Here is a 23396-nt window from a genome sequence, read left to right as displayed (position 1 = left end):
CGCCCTCTGGGGCCAAACATGGGGAACAGGCTCCTGTTCCTTAAACCCAGAAAACCCAGTGTTGTTGGCTGCCAGAGCCCAGCCAGCACCCCTGGCCCTGTTCAGGCCCCGCCCCCCACCTGCCTGTCCCACTGCCTGGGCAGGGCCTGCTGAGACAGGGGCCCAGAAGGCGAGGGCACAGGCTCAAAGGCTCTCACCTGGCCCCGGGGTTTCAGGGCCTCTTCCAGGGGGCACCCAGGGCAGGGGCTCCTCCGACTCAACACCAAGCCACCTGCTTCCTTTCTTTTTCCTTCGCAGGGTGATTGGGCAGGGTGGTGGTTTAAAAGCAAAAACAAAAATGCCCAAACCACTCCTGAATGTTCACAAAATAGCTAATTCGCCAAACCTTCATTTTTGTCAATTTATTTAGAAAAAAATTAACATGGGCAAATGAGATACCTCAGTGTTACAACAGAGTATAGAAATGTCTAGCAATAGTCAAATAATTTGATCTTTAAATACAAAATAACCACATGAACACCTAATATACAGGTTTCATCTGAATACATATTTATTAGATAAATATTAGAAGTTGTCACATCATCTAACTACATACAGCTTTGCAAGACTAGAAACCACAATTACTTTTTCTGAGCAGTTTAAAGTATGAAATGACTGCATTGTACACGATGTACAAAGACGATGGAGATTTCTGTGGGAGTTACTTCGGGCCGCACGGTGGGTGTGTCTATGTGTGTGTGTACATGTGAATCACCTGTGATCATGATATCAAAAATTATACAAAGTATGAATTTGGTTACGATTTTCTTCCGAAATCCCCATTTCTTTTCATTATTTCCATAGCACCCTAAAAATACACAGGTGGCAGGACTAGTACACTGAAGCTAAATAGTACATGTAGGTAAAATAAAAACAAAACAGAACGAAAATTCCTTTCCACACGGGGTCAGAGTATATTACATAGTGAGACAGATGCAGAGAGACCTCACAAATGCTAACAACAGGATCTAGTTTTTCACGTTAAGATGGAGTTCCAAGCCTTTTGTTTTGTAAAATAAAAACAATACACATTCCGAGGGAAATGAATGCATCTGTTAACATGTCTCTATTTCTCATTTACATATGTACACACGTCGCTTGAGTCGCTGCTGCTGACATCACCCTGCCCGGGTGGGTCAGGCGGAGGGAGCAGACATGTAGCTCTCTGGGGGTGTAGGGCTTCCATTAGGGAGAAAGTATTAGACGTTTCTTAAAAAATAAAATGGTTACAGGGAACATGATACATGGGTAAAGCTTCAAACCAAGGAGATGGGGTGATTGCCTGCACATGGGCCTCCCCGCCGGCCGCCGGCGCCCTGTCCCTCTGTGGAGTGGCAGCTGTGGCCTGGTGCGTACCTGGCGCGGAGAGGGGCTTGCCGAGGCCTCGTTTTTGCTGAGGTTACTTATGGCTCCAAGTGGTCATCCAAACAGGATCAGGGAAGCATCTCCTGAGCTCAGAATTGCCCTGCTGGGGGAGGCTGCCCCGGAACCCGCCACCAGCTGGGGCTTTCCCAGCCCCGGGGGCCTTCATGCCTCCCTCGCTTCCTGGCCTGGCCCCCAAATCGCTCTGGAAGAGTTCGTCCCAGAGGGCGGGCTTCGGCACCTCGGTTCAGGAAGGCTCTTTGCTGAACTTGCTGGTGGGGGCCCGGGCTTCCCCAGAGAGGGCGGAGGAGGTGCCTGGAGCCTGGCTGTGGGAGCAGTGACCTCCTGCACTAGGAAGCTGTGGGCAGGTCAGCTGAGCAGAGCAGGGACACCCCGACAAGAACCAGAACGAACTCCAGGCCTCTCTGGGGAAAAGTACACGGCAGGAAGCAGGAACTTCTAGGGAAGGTGTCTGTAAGTCCGTCTGGGGTGGAACATTCCCACACGCCCGGCCCACCAGCCTACCAGCCGGGGCTATCGGCACTGGGCAAGGACGGCCGCGTGCTCCCTGGTGCGTCTCGTCCCACCAGCCTGGGCCTGGCTCTCCCAGTGGGCAGCCTGGTCTCTAACTCACGGCACAGCCACCTCTGCGCTTCGTCCCTTCATCGGTACAAATAGCCCTGGTTGCTTTTTTGTTTTTGTGTTTTTTTTAAAAAAAGGACTCGGTCTTTGTCGTTGAGTCAAGGCATTTTAAAAACACCAGCAAAGGCTATAACCAGGTCATGAAAATGCTGAAGATTATCAAAGACAATACTAAAATATTCACAAAGATATTTACAAAAGCAATTCTTAAAATAATCGATTTGCATACTGAACACCACACTTTTTGAAAAAACCTCAACAACGGGACAAAGGAAACAAGGTGGGAGCGGACAACGGCAGCTTTCCTTCCGGAAACCTTGTGCTGGCCGCTGGTAGTGACTGGAAATCGACAGCTAGGCCCGGCCCGGTCAGAGGCAGAGGAGTGCTGGGACCACCCGCCCCGCCCCGCCCCGCCCCAGGGAGCCGGAGACTGAGAACACAGGTGGACAGGAGAGCAGGAGGCCCCAGGCAGCAGCAGGGAGGGGCTCAGCGAATTTACAGACGTGACACAAGTGACCCGCCGGCCTAGCAGCGTCCCAGGCCGTGCGGTGGAGGGAGCAGAGGACACACAGCTACCTGGAGGCTCAGAGCAGTCGGCTGAGTGGGAGGGAAACCAGAGGCTGCTTCTGTCTGAACCAGCAGGAGTGTGGGGTGAGCTTTCGACGGCAGAGGGACACAGAGGGGAGCGGCTGGCAGCCAAGCGCGGTGTCTGAGGCAGCCATGCAAACACCCTTGATGCTTGTGGGCGCACCCCAGCACACACAGCAGCCTCGGACATCGGCAGCCAGACAGCGGGGGCTGGAGATACCGATGCCGGGTTCCTGCCGCTAAGCCTGCACACACCCGAGCCAGCATCTCCCGTGCCTTTCCACCATCCCACCTTGCCGTCTGCGGGGGACAAAGGGGCATCAGTAGAGAGGGAAGTGGGTGTCCCACGTAGCAGTCTGGGAGAGGTGGGAGAGGAGCAGGAGGGAGGACACAGCACACATGGGAGAATCGGTTTGCTTGCTGTCCGAGTCCAATGTTCTCTTCTCCAGATGACTTTGTAGCTTGAGGCTGTTGTTCAAAAACAGGAGTGGCTTGGAGCAGTTTTAAGTTGCCGTTCCTACTGACCACCTGGTGGCATTCCCCCGCCCCCAACTAAGGGCACAATAATTTCCGCCGGGCACTCGCTCTCTGCCCTCCCAGGCCCGAGCCCAAAGGTCGTGGAGCCACCTGCTGTGCTGTCCTGGCTCTGAGGCCCTGACCCTCTCCCCACCAGCCCCCAAGCAGGAACGGCACACCCTCTCTCAAACACAGGATCGTGTCCTCCTTCTCTGCTTGCTGAGACAGTGTCTACAGGGTATCTTGGCTAGAGGTCAGGGGTCGAGTGGCAACCGTGGCCCCTCCGTGAGTGGGCTTTCCCAGAGGCTTGTGCTTTTCTGTGGTGGGTGACGGTGGTGGGCGGGCTGTTCTCCCTGCAGCCGACTGTCACTGCTCCCCAGGGCTCGGCCGCCTGGGTCTGGGGGCTTCTTTCGGGCTCAGTCACAGAAGGAGGCTCTGGGCCAGGAAGCAGGGAGGCAGGGTTACAGTTTGGAGACTGGAAGAACCTGGCGGCCACTGGAGGTCGCGGGGGTCAGCACACGGAGGGATCAGGAAGCTGTCGGGTGTCCTCTCACCGCGCTCCCATCGTGAGGGTCACCTTCTGGCCGGCTCCAGGCACCGGCTCCAGACCACAGCCTTCACAGAACACCCTCCGCCCCTCCGCTCTGAGGCCACGGCAGGGGGGAGGGTCTGAGGACTCGGCTCCCAGCGGGGAAAGTGTGTGGGACGACGGGAGGGAGCAGAGTGGGGAGGGATGGCCCCGGCGGAGGGCGGGCTTCAGTTGTTCTCAAAGAGAGACAGGAGGTCATCGTTACTATTGCTCGGCAGGTCGGGGGGGTCCAGGTACGAGAGGAGCTCGTCGGGATTTGTGAGTTCTGGCAGGAGCTGGAGGAGAAATACAGAAGCCAGATGAGGTGCCGGCTGAGGGGCTGGTGAGGGACACGGGGCATCCCCATGCCCGTTCCCTTGCCTGCCTGCCTCCCAGGGTCCTGGCCCGACAGGGGAAACGAGCCGTGCTAGCTGTCCCCAAACGCCCGTGGCCACGTGTGGTCGGGGCACCCATGCTTGCTTCAAGCCCACCAGCTGGGAAGGCCCTGGCGGGGCAGAGGCTTCCTCGCAGCAGACCCTCTGGCCCCGGCACCTGCCCCAAGGACCTGCAGGGCCAGGGGCCTCCCAGCGGAACCCAAGTGCATGGAGGTGGCCCCTGCTGCCCGGATCCCTTGCTCTCAGGAGCTCTCCGCTCCTTGGCAGGCCCCTGGCAGGCTGGCAGCATGGCCCTGGGCAGAGGCTGCAGGGTTCCTACCCTCTACCCTGAGGCCCTTGGAGTCTTCCTGTCATAGGGGCCTCGTGAATCTAAGGCACCTCCTGGCCTGCTTGGTGGAGGAGAGCTGGGCAGCGCCCAGTGACCGCCCAGCGAGGGCACCCATTCACCCCAGACTGACACTGCGGGGCCACGGGTGACGGGGCTGGGACTGCAGGGCAGGAGAGGGCAGGCCTCCTTCCAGGAAAGCTAGAGCTGGGGCTGGGGAGGGAGGGCAAGTCCTGCCGGTTTCCTGTCTCGCCCTGGCCCGCCCCCAGCATTCCGAGCATCTCCTCCCATCTTTCAGGCCGTCCAGCTCTCAGGCGGGAGACTGAGTCTCAGCCTCCCACGTCCGCCTCAGCAGCCCCCGTGACCGGAGGCTGGCCCCTCGCACCCCGTCCAGGGGCCTGTCTCAGAGTGAGCGATGGAGCAAGCAGAAGCAAGGGCATGGATAACACACGGACAAGAAACTGGAGACAGACACACACCAGTGAGACAGAGGGGCTGTCATTCCAGCCCCTCCCCTGCCCCGGCCAGAGAGTGTGGCAGACACGGAGATGGCAAACTCAATGTGGGCAGAGAGGGGGAGGAGGGGAGGGGGAGAAGGGCAGGAGCCTCCTACGCTGCCTCCGGACCGGGCCCAGAGGGACTCTGTGAGGGCCTGGGGAAGGTGGAGTGAGGCTGGGCTGCAGGACCGCGGCCAGGGGGCGAGGGGCAGGGGCTGGGAGGGCAGGGGAGGGGACCCTCGGACCCTCAGTGAGGCTTCCCCATGGTGGGGGTTCCTGGTTTTGAAGCCAGGGGAGACAAGCTGCCTGGGCCCACACACCACCCACCCAGCCCCTCACAGCTACACCTCCTCCACCCGGGCCTTGAGCCTCAACACCCAGCCCTGCTCTTTGGGCAGGTCTCGGGCGCCAGGCCTAGCCCCAGGCCAAGGCAAGTGGGGACCCCAACTTACATCCAGCGAAGGCTCCGGCATGTCGGATGCTCCCTGCGCGCCGGCCTGACCCTCTAAGGCTGAGGAGGGGTTAAAGGTCAGGTCGCTGTGTGGATGGTTGCTGGGAGCGGCCTGTGGCGGTTGCCGGGGAGGCTGGGAAGGAGGAGGAGGAGCCCCACTGTGATGTAATGGAGGCCCTGACTGGCTGCTGGGGTGTGGGACGTGCAAACCTTGTTGTATGGAGGGATGGGGCTGGTCAGAACTGCCAGCGTGTGGCATCTGTGGAGGAGGAGAGAGCAGGAGAAAAGAGAGGTGAGGTGACGAGGCACAGCGACGGATGCCTGGAGAAATGAGAACCAAACAAAACCAGGAGAACAACACACCCCCAAAACAGAGCCAACCCTACAAAGCTGAATGCTGCTCTTGTTTTTTTTTGTTTTTGTTTTTGCAGAGAAACAAACAAAATCCTCCCCCAGAACTGCCAGTTGGGGAGGTTGTGGAGGGCAAAATGGGGAAGGGCCGTCTGAGGCTGTGGGTCCAGGAGGGAGGTGGCCAGGGGCTCGGAGACGAGCAGACAGCACGGGCCAGGCCCCGGGAGCCCGCCGCCTCCCAGCCTGGACTCCACCACAATGAACAACAGCGCGGGCAGATGGACAAGCACAGTGGGCAGGTTCCCAGGGCGGGGGGTGGGAGGTGCTGCTGGCAGCATGGTGCGGGCGCCAAGGGCCGGGGGAGGAGAGCAGACGCGGACAGACAGCATGGGGCAGGCGTGCAGCTCATGGATCTGTGCCCCCCAAGTGGGCACACAGGTTTCCTCCAGGAGCCTTGGTACTGGCCCTGCCTGGTGCCCTGGGGCAGGGAGAACTGAGCCTCAGTCAAAGGAGCCGAGTGGGGCCTCCCAGACTCTTCCTCCTGCCACCCACCTACTGCTGTACCCCGGGGCGCTACGGAAGGCAGGCACCTCCCCCCTCCAGGGCACCAGGGCTCGCCCAGGGGCCGCCTTGCTAAGGTGGAGGTGGGTGGTGCCTCTCTGACAGGTGAACTAGAGGACTCCCGTGGGCATACGCCATGGACAGGGGGGCTGTGGGTGGGCAGGGGAGGTGGTGGGTGGGACTTAAACTTTACTGCTAGTCTGTTGGCTGTCCCCCTTCCTTCAGAGCTTGGGTCTCGAAGAGAAAGGCTGAGTCCAAGCCCTCCCCCTCCCCCAGCATACCCGCAGGCCCTCAGCCCAGGCGCACTGCCAGTGAGGGGAGCGCACGGACTCACCAGGGCAGCCTGGTGAGCAAATGTCTCCTTGGTCTTTGGTACGTCCTCCCCTCCCCACCTTCTGGGTCACACGAAGCATTACTTTTTCCCTTTATGGGTTTGAAAATGGCAGCCACACCTTCCCTGATCTTCTCTAGACTAGTTCCTCTTCCTGTTTCCTCTTGCTGTGGGCTGGCCTCTGCCCCTGGCCCAGGTGGTCCCTCGGAGCAGTGCCCCGCCAGCCGGGGCCCTGAGATCGGGGCCCAGGGCACCGAGTGTGGGGTACACATACGGTGAGAAGAACCAGGAGGAGCCGGAGGGATAGGGCCAGCTTCTGACTCCCACCCATGCCTGTGGATGCCCCACAGGGCACATTCTGGGGGGCAGGGAGGGGCTCCACACTCCTGGGGCATCCCAGCCCAGGACAGTCCCCAGATGTGCTGACACAGCTGTTCCCTGTGGCCCTGACATTTTGCTGGAGTCAGGGGCAGGTGCTCTCTGGACCTGCTGACAATACCCGTCGACCTGCCACCTGGCACGGGCCTCGAGTGAACCAGCGCCTGGCTGAAGCCCGCCCGGCAGTCCCTGCGCACAGGGGACTCCTGCCCAGCCGTGTGCTCAGCTGGGGCAGGCTGCCCTGGCGGGGCAGGTGTTGGGGGCGTTCATCTGTGACTGTACCACCCCACCCCACCTTGCACCGCTGTACTTCTGGGTCCAGTTGCCATCTACAGAGAGCCCAGAAACGGGGAAGGACAGTGCATATTTGGGGAGCCTCCTGCGGGACTGTGAAGTCAACTCACAGGCTTAGATCCCTGAGGAACCGGATGCAGGGCTAACAAGGCAAGAGAAAGCCCCGCTGGACACAGGCGAACAACATCTGCTGCCATTTGCCAGCGCTGGGGACTGTGAGGGCTCTGGATGTGCAGCACTGAGAGTCGGGGGGTGTGGGGGGCTGGGAACTGTGAGGGCTCCGATGTGCAGCACTGAGAGTCGGGGGGTGTGGGGGGCTGGGAACTGTGAGGGCTCCGATGTGCAGCACTGAGAGTCGGGGGGTGTGGGGGGCTGGGAACTGTGAGGGCTCCGATGTGCAGCACTGAGAGTCGGGGGGTGTGGGGGGCTGGGAACTGTGAGGGCTCCGATGTGCAGCACTGAGAGTCGGGGGGTGTGGGGGGCTGGGAACTGTGAGGGCTCCGATGTGCAGCACTGAGAGTCGGGGGGTGTGGGGGGCTGGGAACTGTGAGGGCTCCGATGTGCAGCACTGAGAGTCGGGGGGTGTGGGGGGCTGGGAACTGTGAGGGCTCCGATGTGCAGCACTGAGAGTCGGGGGGTGTGGGGGGCTGGGAACTGTGAGGGCTCCGATGTGCAGCACTGAGAGTCGGGGGGTGTGGGGGGCTGGGAACTGTGAGGGCTCCGATGTGCAGCATGTGAGAGTCGGGGGGTGTGGGATGCTGGCCATGGAATGCTGAGGTCCTGGGGGGCAGGGCTGGGAAAGGTCCCCAGAAGTAGGGAGCCCCATAGGGAAGAAAGTACCTCGCCGAAGCCCCGAGAAAGCAGCCATTTCTGACCTGGCATTCGGGGTCCTGTGGGAATGCTGCTACGGCGCCCCTCACCCAGACTCCTGGTCCTGCCCCTGCACTAACAATCGGGTGGCTCTGGCCCCAGGACGGCCCGCTCTCAGTGGCAGGGCCACCTCCAGGTCAGGTGTGTGGGACACAGCCCAGCCCAGAGGCCCCTTCCTTCCAGGCCACGTGACGAAGGGCCTGAATGGCGCCTTCCGGTGTAGGCCGACCCAACCTGCTGCCAAACAGGACCCCTCTGTGGGATCCCTGGCCCTTCCCTCCTGCCCTGTGGCCCAGGACCCACTGCTGGGCCTCACCAGCCTCCTCCCACTCCTCCCCTCTCAGGAGCAGCCAGAATCACTGAAGCCTCAGCCTTCGGCCCTCGGGCTTCCCCCAAACCCCAACTGTCCTTGCTCCATTCAGGCCCTGCCAGAGCTTGGCTCCATTAGTGCAAGGCCCGCGTCTGTCCTGCTTCCATCAGGTACAAGGCCCAGCCTGGGCCCAGGCTAAGGAAACGCCTGTTAAATTGAGTGGAAGCATCCAGTGCTCACTGGCCTCCCACCTCTGCTGCCAGGGCCACGGGGCGGGAGGCCTCTGGGTGGCAATGGACACCTTGCCTGCAAGGGCTTTCTCAGCAGTGCAGGGGATGTGTAAGAGGTAAAACGGGACAGGAGTGAATGCGCCCGGAGAAGCAAACTTCCCGGCATTGCTTTTTGCAGGAGGTGGTGATACCCCAAGCATTCAGACCCCTGGGGAGTAAGTGCCTGGGTTTGGGACAGAATTCTACATGGCCGGGCTACAGTAAGATAATGTAAGAGTGTGTGTAAGTGGGGGAGAGAGGGAGGGAGTGGCATATGGGGATGTGTACAGTGTTTGTGTGAGGTTGTAGTTGGGGTGTGCATGTGTGTGGGGCTGTACATGGGGTGTGCATGTGGATGAGATTGTATATGGGGTGTGCATGTATGTGAGGTTGTACATGGGGGTGTGCATGTGTGTGAGGTTGTAGTTGGGGTGTGCATGTGTGTGGGGCTGTACATGGGGTGTGCATGTGGATGAGATTGTATATGGGGTGTGCATGTATGAGGTTGTACATGGGGGTGTGCACGTGTGTGAGGTTGTACATGGGGTGTGCATGTGTGTGAGGCTGTAGTTGGGGTGTGCATGTGTGTGAGGCTGTAGTTGGGGTGTGCATGTGTGTGAGGCTGTAGTTGGGGTGTGCATGTGTGTGAGGCTGTAGTTGGGGTGTGCATGTGTGTGAGGCTGTAGTTGGGGTGTGCATGTGTGTGAGGCTGTAGTTGGGGTGTGCATGTGTGTGAGGCTGTAGATGGGGTGTGCATGTGTGTGAGGCTGTACATGGGGTGTGCATGTGTGTGAGGCTGTACATGGGGGTGGCATGTGTGTGAGGCTGTAGATGGGGTGTGCATGTGTGTGAGGCTGTACATGGGGGTATGCATGTGTGTGTGCAGGGAGGAGCCTGAAGCGTCCATCTCCTGAGCCTGTCCTGGGTGAAACAGGTCCAAGGGTGCCGATGGGCTATGACCCAGCCCCAGATAGTCTCTCACTCCTTCCTGAGCCTCAAACACAATTCTCAGTCCTCCCCTTGGCCTGGGAGGAACGAGCAAACACTAGAAGGTGCTGGGGGAGCCGTGTGCCAGTCAGCCTCCGCGGAGGTGGGGGCTGGGGAGGTGGGATGAGGAAGCGGTACTCACAGTTTCCTGCATGGGGTGGCTGAGGGGCTTCTCCAGGGCAGCCATGTTGTTGGGCATGTCTGGCGGGTGGGAGAGCTGGGGGGGGCCATGCATGAAGTCGTTCATGGACGTCCCACCAGGGTTCCCATGGGGGAAGTCAAAGTTGCCGTGGCCCTGGTAGTTGTTGCCTGGGGGGAACAATGGGCGGGGTCACTGGAGGAAAGACAGCACCCCTGGGTTGCAGGTGGCATGCAAATTAAGAACCGAGTCCTGTCCTTCTGAGGCCCGAGCTGGCTCCTGCAGCCTCAGCATCCGGGCTGTGCCATGGACAGCCATGTGACCTCGTCCAGTGGGCCTCAGCCCCAGGGCCTGTGCTGCTCTACAGCTAGGAGGGGCGGAGTGGGAGAAAGGGGGGCCTGGTCCCTGTGGGCAGGGGACATGGAGTGAGGCCCATGTCTCAGGCCTCCGCAGGATATGCCGAGCTAGCCCCTGGACCTGCTTCCCCCACGGCCACCACAGGGCTGCACCTCATGGCTGGGACGACCATCCCAGAGCGGCTCAGATCTGCCAAGTTTACAAAGAAAACTGCGTCAGAATCAAGACGACACCATTAGAAGCCAGCTGTCTGCCTCCCGGCTGCTGTGCCCCAGCACGTGGCCTTGGCGAGGTCAGATCAGCACCCGGGGAAGCTGGGCCTTGGCCTGCTGTGGACACATGCTGTGCGACACTGCTGGGTGGGCTAGCCTCTCCGGGCCTGCATCCTCCAGGAGCTCTGTGGACCTAAGAGCAGGGTCCTATGAGGGAGCTGCTGCTCCATGTTCGAGGGGGTGGATACTTCCTAGAAATGGCCATACGGTGAAGCTTGGTCTGGGCACCAGAGAGCAAGAGGTCAGTGATGGTGACCTTGGTAGCCCAAGGCTGGAGCTCCAAACCCTGGGACTCTGCCCCTGGCAGGGTGGCAGCATTGCAGAGACAGGGACAATATAGATGTCACTGAGATGGGGGGCGGGGGCAGAGAACTCCACGTGAGAGTATTCTGCTGGTCCCAGTGAGCACTGAGGCTGGGGAAAGGGTGGCAGTGTGCCCCCAGCAAAGCAGGCTCAGGAGCCCCTGGGCTTGGCACCTGCCTGCCTGGAGTCAGGAGCAGGCCAGGCAGGGTGGGTGGGAGAGGCAGGAGGCTGGCTCCTGGGGCAGCTCTTCACTCAGGCTTCCCAGCTGGGCGCCAACCACAGGGCTGGATGGAACAGGCAGTTGGACTAAGGTGGGAGGTGCATGGGCCGCCGTACCCCCAAGTCCAGTGATGTGGGATTGTCCTGGGGGGCGTATGCCACCTCTGCCTCTTCATACCCCCCACCCCCCGCCCCACCTGCCACCATCAGCAAAGAGGTCCTTTGTCCCCGCTGGGATCCCGGTGCTGCCCTCCTTGTCTGGCGTCACCCACCTTGGTTGCTGTAGTCGTTGGAGTTGTTGGCCCCAGGCGGCGGCGGGAGTGGGTAGGGGGACGGGCCAGGGCCCAGGGCTGCGATCATCTCCATGACGTTGGGCATGATCATCTGGCTGGGACTCATGGTCTTGAACCGCTTGGAGGGGATGCCGTCAGGGTCATCCTTAATGTGCAGGTCCGACTTGATGGGCACTGGCCGCCAGCTGCACGTGGGGTCGATGGTGACCTCTTCGAACTCGGAGCTGGGGGAAGAGGGGGCAGAGCTGAGGCTGCAGGGGGCTGAGCTGGGACAGGAGGTGTCCTTGCCCAGGTCCCCTGCCTCAGGCCTATGACAGAGGTATGGGGTTTTTACATCATGTGAGAGAGAGGGAGACGGAGGCTAGGAAAAGTAAGTGGCCGGGCACAGGGCAGCTGGCCCCACCCAGGAAGTGGCTGCTGGGGGCACTGTCAGCTTCCTACCCTGGCTGAGTTTGGTCCTTTCTGGAAAGTGCATTTGCCCCCAGGTACAGGAGCCACAGAGGTAAAGTCAGAGGAAGGTGAGAGATGGGGTAAGGGTGTCAGGGATGTTGACATGCTCACCCACCCAATCCAGGCTGCCATCCCCGCCCCCTGCCCCCGCGCCCCTCGCTGGGAGCCACTTACTGTTGGATGGCATTCAGGATGCCCCACATGTACTGATCCACCTCCAGGCCCTCCAGCAGAGCAGTTTTACTGGAAAAGGAGAGAAAAGGCTTGGCCGTGCCCCTGGACCCTAAGAGGTGGGGGCACAGCCCATCCCGCCCACTGTGTCAACCACACCCTGTCCCCGCTGCTGGTTATGCTGCAGGCACTGCCAGGAGGCGGCCCTGTGACCGCTTGACACAAGGGGAGTATGACTATGTACAGCTCCTGTCATCCGAGCCCTCTGCTGTATGTGGGTTCTCGCTGGCTTTTAGGGCCGGCGGAGGTGCTGGACCCCAAAGAGCAGGGCCAGGGGGAGGCCCGAGGAGCTCCGCTGGGGTGGGTGTCACTCACTTGCACACAGGACACCGCCAGGTCCCTCTCTCACAATTCAGCTGCAGGTATGATTCCAGGTCAAAGCACTGCAGAGGCCGACAGACAGACAGACAGACAGAAGAGGTCAGGACTCTCAGAAACTGCTTTGATGCAACGCTACTGCTCCTGAGACCCTATGAAGGCCTCCCACCAGGGAGGGAGACATGGTGGAGACGCAGGGCTAGCTGGTGGGTGGGGTGACTTTTCTGTCCCCGCATGCCTCTGCCCAGGCCCCCTCACACCACCCTGTGCCTACATCCTTCCTGGTTCCCCCGCAGCTGCCCCTCACTGGTCGTGCGTGCCCTTAACTGCCCCTCTCGCTGAGGCTGGGGGCGACATGGACTCCAGTCTCCCACCCGCCCAGCCCAGGTACTGAGGACACACGTGGTCCAGTGTGTGTCAAATAAGTGACCAGGTGTCCATCTTGCCCACATCGTTCTCCCATAGGATGCCCTGGGAGGGTGAGTGGGAGGGTGGGGCTGAGAGGGCAACTGGCCCAGCCCGAAGCCTATTCTCTTCCTGCCCACCCCGCAGGCCACACCCAGCTCCTCCCGGACGGCTTCCCACACCCCGCTTCTGGGATTCCTTCCCTGAGCAGCCCCAGCACAGTGAACCCCGCCACCCCGGGCTGCCCGCATCTGCAGTGTCTGCTGTAGCCACCCGGACTGTGATGGTCACTCATTTCCTGAGCACCTGCTCGGGCAAGGCCCTGGAACACAGCAGTGACCGGGCAGAGGCGTCCCTGTCTCGGGTCCTGAACCAGCCGTGGCTGTATGGGCGGGATTTCCAGCTGGCACCTGCCATCTGCCGGGGCAGGAACAGCCTAAATCCAGTTCTGCAGCCTCCTGGCCCCAGCCCTGAGCACGCAGATGCTCCAAGAGTAAATGATGGCTGACGTGGTGGAATCACTGCTGGTGGCTACTGTGTCCTTCAGCGGTCAGGGGCAGGCCCTGCGGCCCCATGCCTCCCCTCACCACCCCGGCCAGACACCAGCGGCTCTGCGGGCGGCTCACCTGGACGTGCTTGCAGTCGTGACCTCGAGCAGGCAGCTGGATGCGCCGGAATGTGATGGGGCACTTCAGAGACACTTTGATGGCCGTCTGCTCCACGCCATCTTCCCCATTGAGGGTTGTGTTGCCTGATGAGGCTGCCACGCTGCTGAAGTTCCGCTTGACTGTGGGTGGGAGGCACAGGTGGGTGAGGAGGGCAGGCCCTGCTCCACATGCCCCTCCCCACTTCCTCAAGCAGCTGAAACACTGGTTCTCTGCCCTCCCTTTGACACTGGGAGGTTCTGTGAATAACTAACTAGCCAAGGGAGCTCAGCCTGCCGGGTACCTCAGGCGCCCTGCACTCTGCCACGGCAGCCCCACGTACGACACGTGTGGAGTGCACGTGCACCTGGAGGGGACCGCGTCAGTGCCCCAGGCTCCGCAGAACAAGCCCCGCCTTCCTAAGAAGGGGACTTTCTGCAACACTTGCAGAAACCCCGTCTGGCACTTCTCCACTGATTTTCTGGGTCAGCGGAGCCTCCTCAGGCGCTTCTGCACTTAATTCTGCGAGTGTGGAAACGAGAATGGACAATGGACTGCCTGGCGGGGTTCTCAGGAGCAGGCGGTAACGTGCAGCATAATCACAGGGAGGAGCAGCAGGGCATCTCCCCGCATGGCGCCCCCAGAACGGTCACCTGGGGACTCCTCCAAAGGAACGGACTCTGAGACGAGTCGTTTTGTCTACAGTTAGGCATGAGCTGTGGGGGCCTCCCTCCCAGTGAAGATGCCTTCCTTCTCCAGGTCTTCCCATCCTTCCAGGTGCTCATCTCCTCTAGGCAGCCCACCTGGCCTGTCTGCACCACAGGACAGGCTTGTATTAATCAGCCTCAGATCCTGTGATGTGCACCCGGTGGGTCAGGATTCCCACCGGGTCCTACAGTTCCCTGCTCATTGGATCATCGTCATGGCCCCAGAGGAGGGCAGGAGCCAGGGCTGGGGTGTGGTGTCAAGGAGCACTCAGGGCCCCGGGTGTCGCACACGGAACCAAAGGTCCCCGATGGGCCGTGCCTGGGAGGCTGGGGTCTGGCACGCACTCACTTTTGGTGATGCAGTGCTCAGCGGGCAGGAGGCGCTTCTTGAGGAGGCCTTGCAGCACGGAGCGCACGGACGGCCGGTGGACCAGCTGCAGCACGAAGAGGTGGGACTGCGAGGAAGAGTGATGCTTGGTCCTGTCCCACGGCCCCCATGGCCCACCCACCTGTAGCCTCTTCGGCTGCCCCTGTACCCGAGGCCCCTAGGAGGCCATGTCCACAGTGACCACTTCAGGAGCAGGTGCCCCGAGACCTGGGGGAGAAAGCCCTCAAGGACCAGGATGTGTCCTTGGACCTGGGAGTCAAGGGACCCAGGCTGGGGTCACTACCTGGGAGCAGCTGCCTCTGCTCTAAGCCAACAAGGCTATGGCAGACACTGAAACGCCCTGGGATGGGTCAGGGGACACTGGGCATCAGGAGTGGAGCCTGCCTCACTTCCCAGCCCTGCCCACCACTGACACCCCCCTCCCCCCGCCGCCCCGCATCCTCCACCCTTTCTGCCCAAGAGTGTCCCTGTACGTTCTGGGGTGTGCTCCTCAAAGACCACTTCAGTGGCTGTGGGGATAGGGCACGAAGACCCAAGGACAAGGCTGAGAAGGGGGTCGAGGACCTTGGCTCCCTGTGCTGTGCCCAACGCTCCCCCACACTCACACAGCAGCAGGCCGTGACGGTGATCTGGATGGTGTTGCGGCCTGGCTGGCACACGTGCTTGAGGTGCAGGGGCTTGTGGGAGGTCTTGTTGTCGCCACGCTCAATGGTGAGGGGCGTGGCGTTCACGCTGACCTGCACCGAGGCTGGCCAGTTGGTGTTCATCTGCCGGTCCTCGTGGTGGTAGCACTTGAACTGCAGCTCCAGGTCAGACCTGGGGGTGGGGCGGGGTGACGCGGGGCTCAGGGCGGCTCTGCCAGGGGGCTGCCCGTGGCCTCCACGACACCTCGCCAGGCCACGCCTCCCGAACTCAATGCAGCCCCATGTGTCATGCAGACCGTATCCTTGGCCTCAACTGCTCCCCCAGCCTCCCCAAGCTCTCCTCTCACCCTAGATATTCCCGCTGCCCCACCTCCAATCAAAACCCATCCCAACAATCCAGTTCCCCCCATAACTCCACATACCCATTCACTCCAGCCACGCCCCCACCCCAGCCATGGTCTCCAGCCCCTACTCTATAAGGGCCATGACTGTTCCCGTCCGCCCCCCCTCTCTGTCCCCCCCGGACAGGGACAGAGGAACAAAAAGACACTAATTTGACAAGACCACCGAGAGGCTGATTATGCCCATTGCAAGGCTCCTGTTGTGTGGGAGAAGCACCCAGGCCAGGGTGGGGTCTGGCTCAGGCCCCCTGAGGGGGCCTTGAAGACACATCACTAAAGGGAGTCGCCACGAAACCAGCAGTGACCACATACGCATGAAACCCAGCAGGGCTATAGGAAACCTCGTAGACAAGGGCACTCATGGGTAAGGAGGGGTGGGTGAGCAGGGCCCCTGCACCAGGGTCTCTCCACCTTCCTGCTGAGCACCTGAGCCGCATGCCCTCACGGCCACCCAGCTGTCTCTGGCCCTCACTGCAGCCTGCTCCAGGTGGCAGGTGTGTGGGCAGGTGTGTGCATGCACCATCTCAGACGCATCTCCTGCCTCGGAAGTGCTCACTGGGCAGCTGAGTGGCCCTGGTCACAGGCATGGCATGGAATTGAGTCCTGCCTGAGGAGGAAGGACTGAGGGTGCAGACACCACCAGGTTCTGGCATCCAAGAGACCCAGGCCCATGTCCCAGCTCCGCCCCTTGCCAGCTGTGAGAACCCCCCAAGCTAATTAGCTTCTCTGGCCTCCATTTCCGCATTGTTAACCGGGTAAGCACTGCCTGCTCAAAAGGTCAAAGATCAGGCATGGAAGGCAGGGAACACAGGGCCTGGCCCAGCAGGGACCTCCAGCCGCTCAGTGGCCTATCCTGGTGTCTGAGAAGCAGCCCCGCCAGGTGGCAGCCCCCACAGTCTGCAAGGCCTGTCAGTTCTGCCCCACCCAGCCCTGTTCTCACTCTAGCTTCTCTCTCCACATTCCTGCTCTGGCCACAAGGAGCCGCTCTCAAGTTCCTCTTGCCAGCTCAGGGCCTCTGCCCTGTAACACCCTGTGCTCAGCCTTTAGGTCTGGGAAGCCGTCCCTGACCACTCTCTTGGGACTGGGGTGAGTGACAGCTCTCTTCCCTCAGGCCACATGGGAAGGCTGCTTGTCTGTCTCTCCTGTACCTGCAGGTTCCCCATGACATCCCCAGGGCCTTGTGCACAGAGGGCCCAGTCAATGTTGCTGAACAGGTAAAGGTGGCAGGCTGATGTCATCCCCAGGGCCTTCCCCACCCGGCCTGGGCCCGTGCCCCTGCCCTGAACTCACCTCCACATCAGCGTCTGGTGGACTGTGGGCCGCAGGTGAAAGACATGGTTGCTGACGGCCAGGTTGTGCTCAAGGCGGAAGGGCTCCAGCACCACGCCATCCCGTACGGGGAACGTGAGCCGCAGCTCGTCATTGTGGGTGGCTGGGTGGGGGAGAAGCCGATGAGCCACAGGCCTCTGGCCGCCACGGGCGCACAGAAGTGTGGGCTCCGGGGCGTGGGGGGGCTCATTCACCCCCATCACATGCACCCTTGGCTGCATGCTCAGAGGAACACACAGGTGTGGGTGCAAACAGGGCCACAGAAGCTGGGCTGTGTGCTCTAGTACACACCAGCGAGCCCCTTACTTCTCCCAGTCTACCAGGCCCCATCCCGACCATCCCTGTCTCCTCCTCCCCCTACAGGCTCCCTGCTCTGGGAGCCCCGGCTTCCTCTCCCAGCCCCTTCCCAGCTGCTTCTCCCCCAGCCTCCTCCTGCCCTTTCTACATGCCCAGCCCCCAAAGGCAGGGCAACCTCCAAGCCCCTGGCTCCTGGACGGACACAGGCAGGGAGAGTGGGGCGCTCACCTGGGGGTGGTGGCAGAGCACTCATATTTGGCTTGATGTCAGGCGGGAAGGGTGGCTTAACATCTTGGCTGGGGGACAGGTACGGGGGGATGCTGCTCCCAGGGGTCATGGGGGGTGTGGGATTCCCTGGAACAGGCGAGTGGGGGTAATTTGCCACAGGAACTGGCCTGGGAGGCTGGAAGGAAAGAGAAGCCACACATAGGTTATGGGGTCACAGAGAGAGAAGGAACCATGGCTGTGGACACACACCCCACCCAACCCAGGTCCTAGGCTATGGGCTCTGCTCCCCTGAGGAAGGAGAGCCCCTGGAAAAACCACTCCCTCCTTCCTGGCTGCACCCAGGCTTCTGACCCCATCAGAAAACAGGTAGGAGGTGCAGGGTCCCCCAGCCCATTTGACCAATGGGGACCCAGGCCCTGGGTGATGGGGACTTGTCTGATGTAACCCTGGGAGGGAAGAGCTGGGTCAAGCCCAGGGTTCCCGCTCCCACATCAGGACTCTGGGCCAGCCCACTGGGGTCTGCAGCATCATAGGGCAGTGGCTCCCCAGGAGCCCCTCTCCCTTTCTCTCTTAGTCCCCACCTCGCTTTCTTCCAGGACCGGCCAGGGCCACCCGTACGCCCCCCCCCGTCACCCGCCACCCGAAGCTGCGGATTCTCTGGCCAGGCACGCGTGCCCCAGAGCAGATGACCCGAGAGCGCACCCCATCGCCAGGCCCCCCTCACATTCAGAGGCACTCGGGGCATAGTTCCTAAGACAAAAACTACGCACCCTATTGACGTTCCCTTGGCTGTAGTTACTGTAGCTGCTTCCCGAGAAGGTGTTATTCTGTCCATTAAACTGCTCCGGCTGTGAAAGCAAGATCAAGAGCACGTGAAGGGAGAGAAAGCCGCTCTCCTTCCTGCAATGAAATCTTTTGCGAGTATAGGGGTGCTGAAGAGGCCCCCCGTGCTGGGTGGGGAGCAGAGGGGGTAGAGCAGCTCACCCCCTGGGGGCAGCGTTCCCCTTCTCTCTGTCCACAGTTACTAACTTAGCAAAAGAGCTTACAAAAACACAAACACGATTGTGCCGAAGTTGGAGCAAAAATAGTAATGCCACACGGCAGGTGGCCACGTCAGTTGACATAATTCCTTGGCAAATACATGTAAGCTATTTCCAGAGTCTTCTAATCCCAAAGAAGGAAGACACTATGTGCCTGAAGACATTCATCGTAGTATCATTTCAAAAGCGAAAAGTCAGAAAAACCCAATGTCCACCAGAAAGGAAGGAAAAATACGGCAGCTACCTCCGGGGAATGCGAGGCGGCCAGCGCAAGTGGAACCACGACACACCGAGGCAACAAGTGGCATGCTCATGATCTCATGTCAGAGGTTAAAACATTGCACCACGCCCTGGCCGGTTTGGCTCAGTGGATAGAGCGTCAGCCTGAGGACAGAAGGGTCCCGGGTTCCATTCCAGTCAAGGGCACACACTTTGCTTGCAGTCTCTTGGCCCTGGTCGGGGGCATACGGGAGGCAACCAATTGATGCATCTCTCTCACATCAGTGTTTCTGTCTCTTCCTCTCTCTTCCACTCTCTCTAAAAATCAATGGAAAAATATCCTCGGGTGAGGATTAAAAAAAAAAAAAGCACAGCCACAACAACTCTACACCATGTTGGACATGCATGTGGAGAAACAAGGTTTTGATGAAATGTTAATGAATTCAGGGTGCTTTCCCTTTAAAAGACGTATTTCCTTTATTGTTATTATGTTGGGTGTGCTGCAAGTAGTCAAAGGAGAAGGAAAACCATCCTCTGAGCCCGTGAGGAGAGGAACCAAGAGAAGCCAGCCTGGCCTCTGGTCACTACGTGCAGAGCTCCGGGCAAGGACACGTCCTGGCGACTGCAGGGGACACCCACACCTCGAAGACACGGTGGGGTGGGGGTGTGGGGGGACTCACCTTGTAATACTGCCCCATGTTGACCGTGGGGGGCGGGTACTGCCCGGTGCTCGGCTGGCTGGGCATCCTTTGCCCGGGGTAGTTGGGCGAGGTGAGCGGCCGCGGGGGGTTGGGGGTGGGGTACTGGCCTGGCTGTGTGGGGAACTGGCTGTTTGGTCCGTATTGCTGGTTTCCATAGTTGGGCTGTGGCAGCAGAGAAAGCGGGAACCCGTCAGTGTCTGGGAGCTGAGCCGCTGGCTGGACTGCCAGGACCGCCCACCTCTCTCCTCCGCTGTCCTTGCCAGTTTCCCACCCTCGGAATCCCTCCCCACCTGGAAAGGGAGGTGGAGCCGATGAGCTTGGGGCGCTTCTTGCCTGGACAGGCGGGGACATTACATTCTGTCCATCTGGCCCTGAGCCGTCTTTTTCGAAGCACCGTGCCCTCTGAACTCTGGGGGTACCACTAAAGCCTCTCGTTAACACCATTGTGTGGGGGCTTGATTCTACAGCCCCCTTGGTGTGTCTCTGTCCTGGTGCTTGGTATGTGACGGGCACACAGACCACAGGCTGCGCCTCCGGAAGGTGACCCCACCCTGCATCTGAGGCTGTCGGAGGGCAATGTCCCCACACCCCACACTGTGTGGAACACACTGTTCAGTTCTGGGCCATCCGTGCAGAAGTCAGGAGACCAGGGTGGCGAAGGGCTAAGAAAACCCTCTCAGGGAGGCACTTGGAAGGGAAGGGGAGAGGAGAGGAGAGGAGAGGAGAGGAGAGGAGAGGAGAGGAGAGGGCTCCAGAGAGGGGGAGGGACAGGCAGGGGCACTGTCCTCGGAGAGCTATGAGGTGGCACATGCCACTTCTGCTCATGCTGGCCTCCACCCTCCAGTCACCTTCCCATCAGTGAGATCAAGTGGCCCAGCCATTATGTCCTGCAGAGCCAGTGCTTTCTCCTCCCCTGTGGGTTGAAACCCCTTGTCCATTCATTGTCTCTCTTGCCCTCTGGCCTCAGAGGTCTCGCAGACGCTCTGTCCCAGGGCCTGGCACAAAACAGGCCCTCAGTAACACTCGCTCAAGGACCGAAGGAAGGACCGGATAAAGCACAGAGGTGGGAGGCGTCTGTCGTGCTGAGGAACTCTAACTCCGTGCTGCGAACGTGGCTCTGCGACGGCGAGGTCCCCACCACACCCCTGGAGGCTGCGGCCTGCCCCCCAGGCTGGAGAAGGGATCCTGTACGGGACAGGGGCCCTGACTCAGCCCCACCCCAGGAGCCCAGCAGTTCACAGACTCTGGGGGGTGCCAGTCAAGCTGATGCCAGCTTCCTGGATAAGGGCCAGCCTGTGCCACCCAGTGCCACAGCCCAGGGTCAGGTACTTTGCACCGGGTCGCCCCAGCGTTCTAGGGAGAAGATGATGATCTAGTAAAAAGAATCAAGAGCCTCTGGTGGGCCCTGCTGTGGTAGGACAGCAGGGAGCGGGGCACTGGGGCAGGTGCTGGGCTGATGTCAGGCTGACGACCAGGAAGCCCCAGCCTTTTCCAGGGACACCTCCTTGGGTGCCAGCAGCCCTGCTGGCCGGGCTACGGAGGCCCCTGTGGCCCAGGCAGCGGGGACGACAGGAGTTTGAGCACAGAGAGGGCTGAGAGGGCTGAGCACGGGAGTGAGGCCAACAGCGTGAGGTCCCCTGAGAACAGCCAGGATCTTGGGGGCCAACTGCCTCCTCTGGCCCCTTCCTGAACTGGTGCCAACCTGAAGGCATGTCAGGGCCTGGCCCAGGCTCCTGGGTGTTTTTGGAGATCCCTGACCTCTCCCTGAGGACTCAGGACAGCTCACCAGTGGCCCAGCCACCTGCTAGCCCAAGCTAAGGTGGACGCCGAGGAACCCCACGGACCTTGAAGGGACTTATGGCCTTAGGGCTTTGAACTCACTGTGAGCCCCGGCTGAAGGCCAGAGTTCTGATACAAAGGGGTGAAGCTGACCTGGGAATGGGCACACAAGCCGAGTGCTGGGGAGATGCTCGGGCAGGGCTCTGTCCAGGGGAGGAATCAAGGCAGGCTTCCTGAGGGCTGTGTGCCAGCCCATGGTTCTGGGGGACCCGTGTCTTCTGCAGCTGACCAGACAGGCCACTTGCTACCAGCTTGTGGTCTGAGTGCTCCCTGCAGGCCTGGGGACACCCCCCAGAAGGCCTTCCTTCCCTGACCTCACTTGGAGCCCCATGTGGGTCCCTGCTCAGACCTATCTTTCCTGCTGAAGCCTCGGATCCCAGAGGCAGGAGGTGTGGATCTGACCCGTAGAGCAGCTGACTACAGACAGAAACACGCTGTCTGCCTTCCAGCCTCCTCTCCGATGTGGTCAGTCTTTAACGCTTACAGGCTGTTGTCTCCCCTCTAATGCTTGGAGGGAAGTGGGGAAGCCCTGGTGCGGGCGGGAGGCTGTGGGCCTATGGAAGTGTAGTTCCTTCCAAAGTGTCCCCGCTACCGTCCGCACGAGACAAACGCGAACGCTGACAGAGGCCACAGCTCGCCAGGCCCTCCCACGCCAGCCCAGGGCGAAGCTCCTCGTCTCCTCACTCAAGTCCCACAAGCAGCCCTCGGAGGGAGGCTGGAGCGCCACCGCCTTTTCCAGGTGACGAGGCTGAGCCTCAGGGAGGACTTGCTCAAGGTCTCCCAGCGGGGAAATGGCAGAGCTGGGCTTAAACCCAGGAGCCCCTGACTCCTCGGGCTCTAGCTTTTGGGCCAGGTTTCCCAAGGGGGTCAATCCCTTTCCAAGGTACTTCCCACAACTTCAAGCCCCAGGACCCTCCCTCCTCCAGCCCTGCCCACCACCTGCCTGTGGTCACACTCACCTCTCCTGGGTATGGCCTCTTTATGCTCTGAATGGGAAGGGACTGGGGCCGGGGGCCCGGGTAGGTCTGCTGGGGCATCCGCTGCCCATGTGTGCCAAAGGGGCTGATGCCGGGCGGCCGGGGCTGGTTCATGCCCATGGGAGGGCCGCTCATCCCGGAGGGTGTCATGCCAGCCGCCATGCTTGCAGGGTTCATGCTGCCCCCCATGGAGGCAGGCCCCCGTGGCCCGGGCTGGTTCATGAATTGGCTGTTATACGCCTGGGTGGGACCCATCTGGAAAGAGGAACAGACCTTCAACGGGAGAAGAAGAAAAAAAAAGAATAAAATGCCACATGCATTGAAAGTGCAGGGAGGGAAGGGTAGGGAGGTGGGGGGCTTGGGATGGGGGGCACTTTCCTGTGTGGTTGCCACTGGGGACCAGGCCCCTAGGAGCAGCCAGCCTCCTGGGCTCACTGCTGCCCTCTGCAGACCGCACAGGAAAGATGCAGCCCGAGGGGTTAGGGGGTGGGGCATGGTCACTCCAATGCACAGGCAGCATTTCCAGGGAGGCAGGCAGGAAATGGGTAAGAGGGTGCAGGGGCGGGCAGGACATGGGAGGATGGAGGCGGATGAGGATGGAGGCAGGAGCCCCTTTCCTGGAAGCCCTGGCCCCACCCTTGGTCCTTGGCCAATGGAGATACACCCTCCATCCAGATGTGGCCCAGTTCCTACCTCAGCCCACCAGCCCTGCTGTCTCAACCCTGCACCTGTCCTGCATTCCTGTGGGGGATGCCCCCTCCTCAAACCCCACCTGGTCCTTCTGAAGGTCAGGAGGGCAGAGCTAGGACCTGGGCGGGATTCACAGATGCTGACTAGGAGAGCAATGGCCCTCAGAGGCACCCAGGGACAAGCTGGTGACAAGGCTGTGCTAGACACCGAGCCCTCTTTGGTGAGGAGGAGCCCAGAGAGCAATATGGAACCTCTGCCCACATGCAGACACACACTATACCCAACCAGACACATCCACACCCTAACACAATCTCCATGTGCTCCCACGAAAACCCAATGTACCCCGACACCATCAGCTCCCTCAGCATACATAGCCCCACTGGCACCAACACCCCAATTCTGACACCCGGGGGGCTCTCTGAGGGGCTGGCTGGGCGAGACTGGACCAGGACTAGAGGGGCCCTTACCGGTCCATATTGGTTTATATCCTTATTCTGCGTCTCCTGCAAGGCTGCCACAGTGGCAGTGGCCGTGGCTGTGGCCGTGGCTGCGGCTGCTGCCACTGCAGCTG

The 23396-nt window shown here is 60.6% G+C and overlaps 2 protein-coding genes across 2 annotated transcripts in view; both read right to left on the bottom strand.

The window, feature by feature from the left end:
- Nucleotides 1-386: 386 nt before the first annotated feature.
- Nucleotides 387-23396, bottom strand: part of ZMIZ1 (zinc finger, MIZ-type containing 1) — a 181133-nt gene continuing 158123 nt past the window's right edge. The window contains exons 11-25 of the mRNA XM_005878445.2: nt 23293-23396; nt 22118-22390; nt 19299-19481; nt 18130-18207; nt 17360-17534; nt 16796-16937; nt 15066-15276; nt 14422-14527; nt 13348-13508; nt 12314-12381; nt 11942-12010; nt 11297-11541; nt 9877-10043; nt 5385-5642; nt 387-4011 (exon numbers count right to left, since the gene is read on the bottom strand). The exon at nt 23293-23396 is cut by the window's right edge and continues 32 nt beyond it. Of these exons, the coding sequence (XP_005878507.1) occupies nt 3904-4011; nt 5385-5642; nt 9877-10043; nt 11297-11541; nt 11942-12010; nt 12314-12381; nt 13348-13508; nt 14422-14527; nt 15066-15276; nt 16796-16937; nt 17360-17534; nt 18130-18207; nt 19299-19481; nt 22118-22390; nt 23293-23396 (2348 nt within the window). The 3' untranslated portion in view covers nt 387-3903. The remainder of the gene's footprint in view (nt 4012-5384; nt 5643-9876; nt 10044-11296; nt 11542-11941; nt 12011-12313; nt 12382-13347; nt 13509-14421; nt 14528-15065; nt 15277-16795; nt 16938-17359; nt 17535-18129; nt 18208-19298; nt 19482-22117; nt 22391-23292) is intronic.
- On the bottom strand, nt 5751-7088 carry LOC106728196 (transmembrane protein 108-like). The gene is made up of 2 exons (XM_014549578.1): nt 6858-7088; nt 5751-6674 (listed from the first exon to the last, which is right to left on the bottom strand). Exons 1-2 carry the CDS (start codon nt 7077-7079, stop codon nt 5766-5768), a joined length of 1131 nt encoding a protein of 376 aa, XP_014405064.1. The 5' UTR covers nt 7080-7088; the 3' UTR covers nt 5751-5765.

The sequence above is a fragment of the Myotis brandtii genome, unplaced genomic scaffold (assembly GCF_000412655.1).
Source record: "Myotis brandtii unplaced genomic scaffold, ASM41265v1 scaffold560, whole genome shotgun sequence".
Lineage (NCBI taxonomy): Eukaryota > Metazoa > Chordata > Mammalia > Chiroptera > Vespertilionidae > Myotis > Myotis brandtii.
Note: the sequence above shows the minus strand (reverse complement) of the source record. Positions and strands in the feature narration are given on the sequence as shown.

Coding starts and splice junctions, on each gene's coding strand:
- LOC106728196 (XM_014549578.1), bottom strand. CDS start 7,079: ATGTCAGGGCCACAGGGAACAGCTGTGTCAGCACATCTGGGGACTGTC. Junction 6,675..6,857: donor CCCTGGGCCCCGATCTCAGG/GCCCCGGCTGGC, acceptor TGGGGAGGGGAG/GACGTACCAAAGACCAAGGA.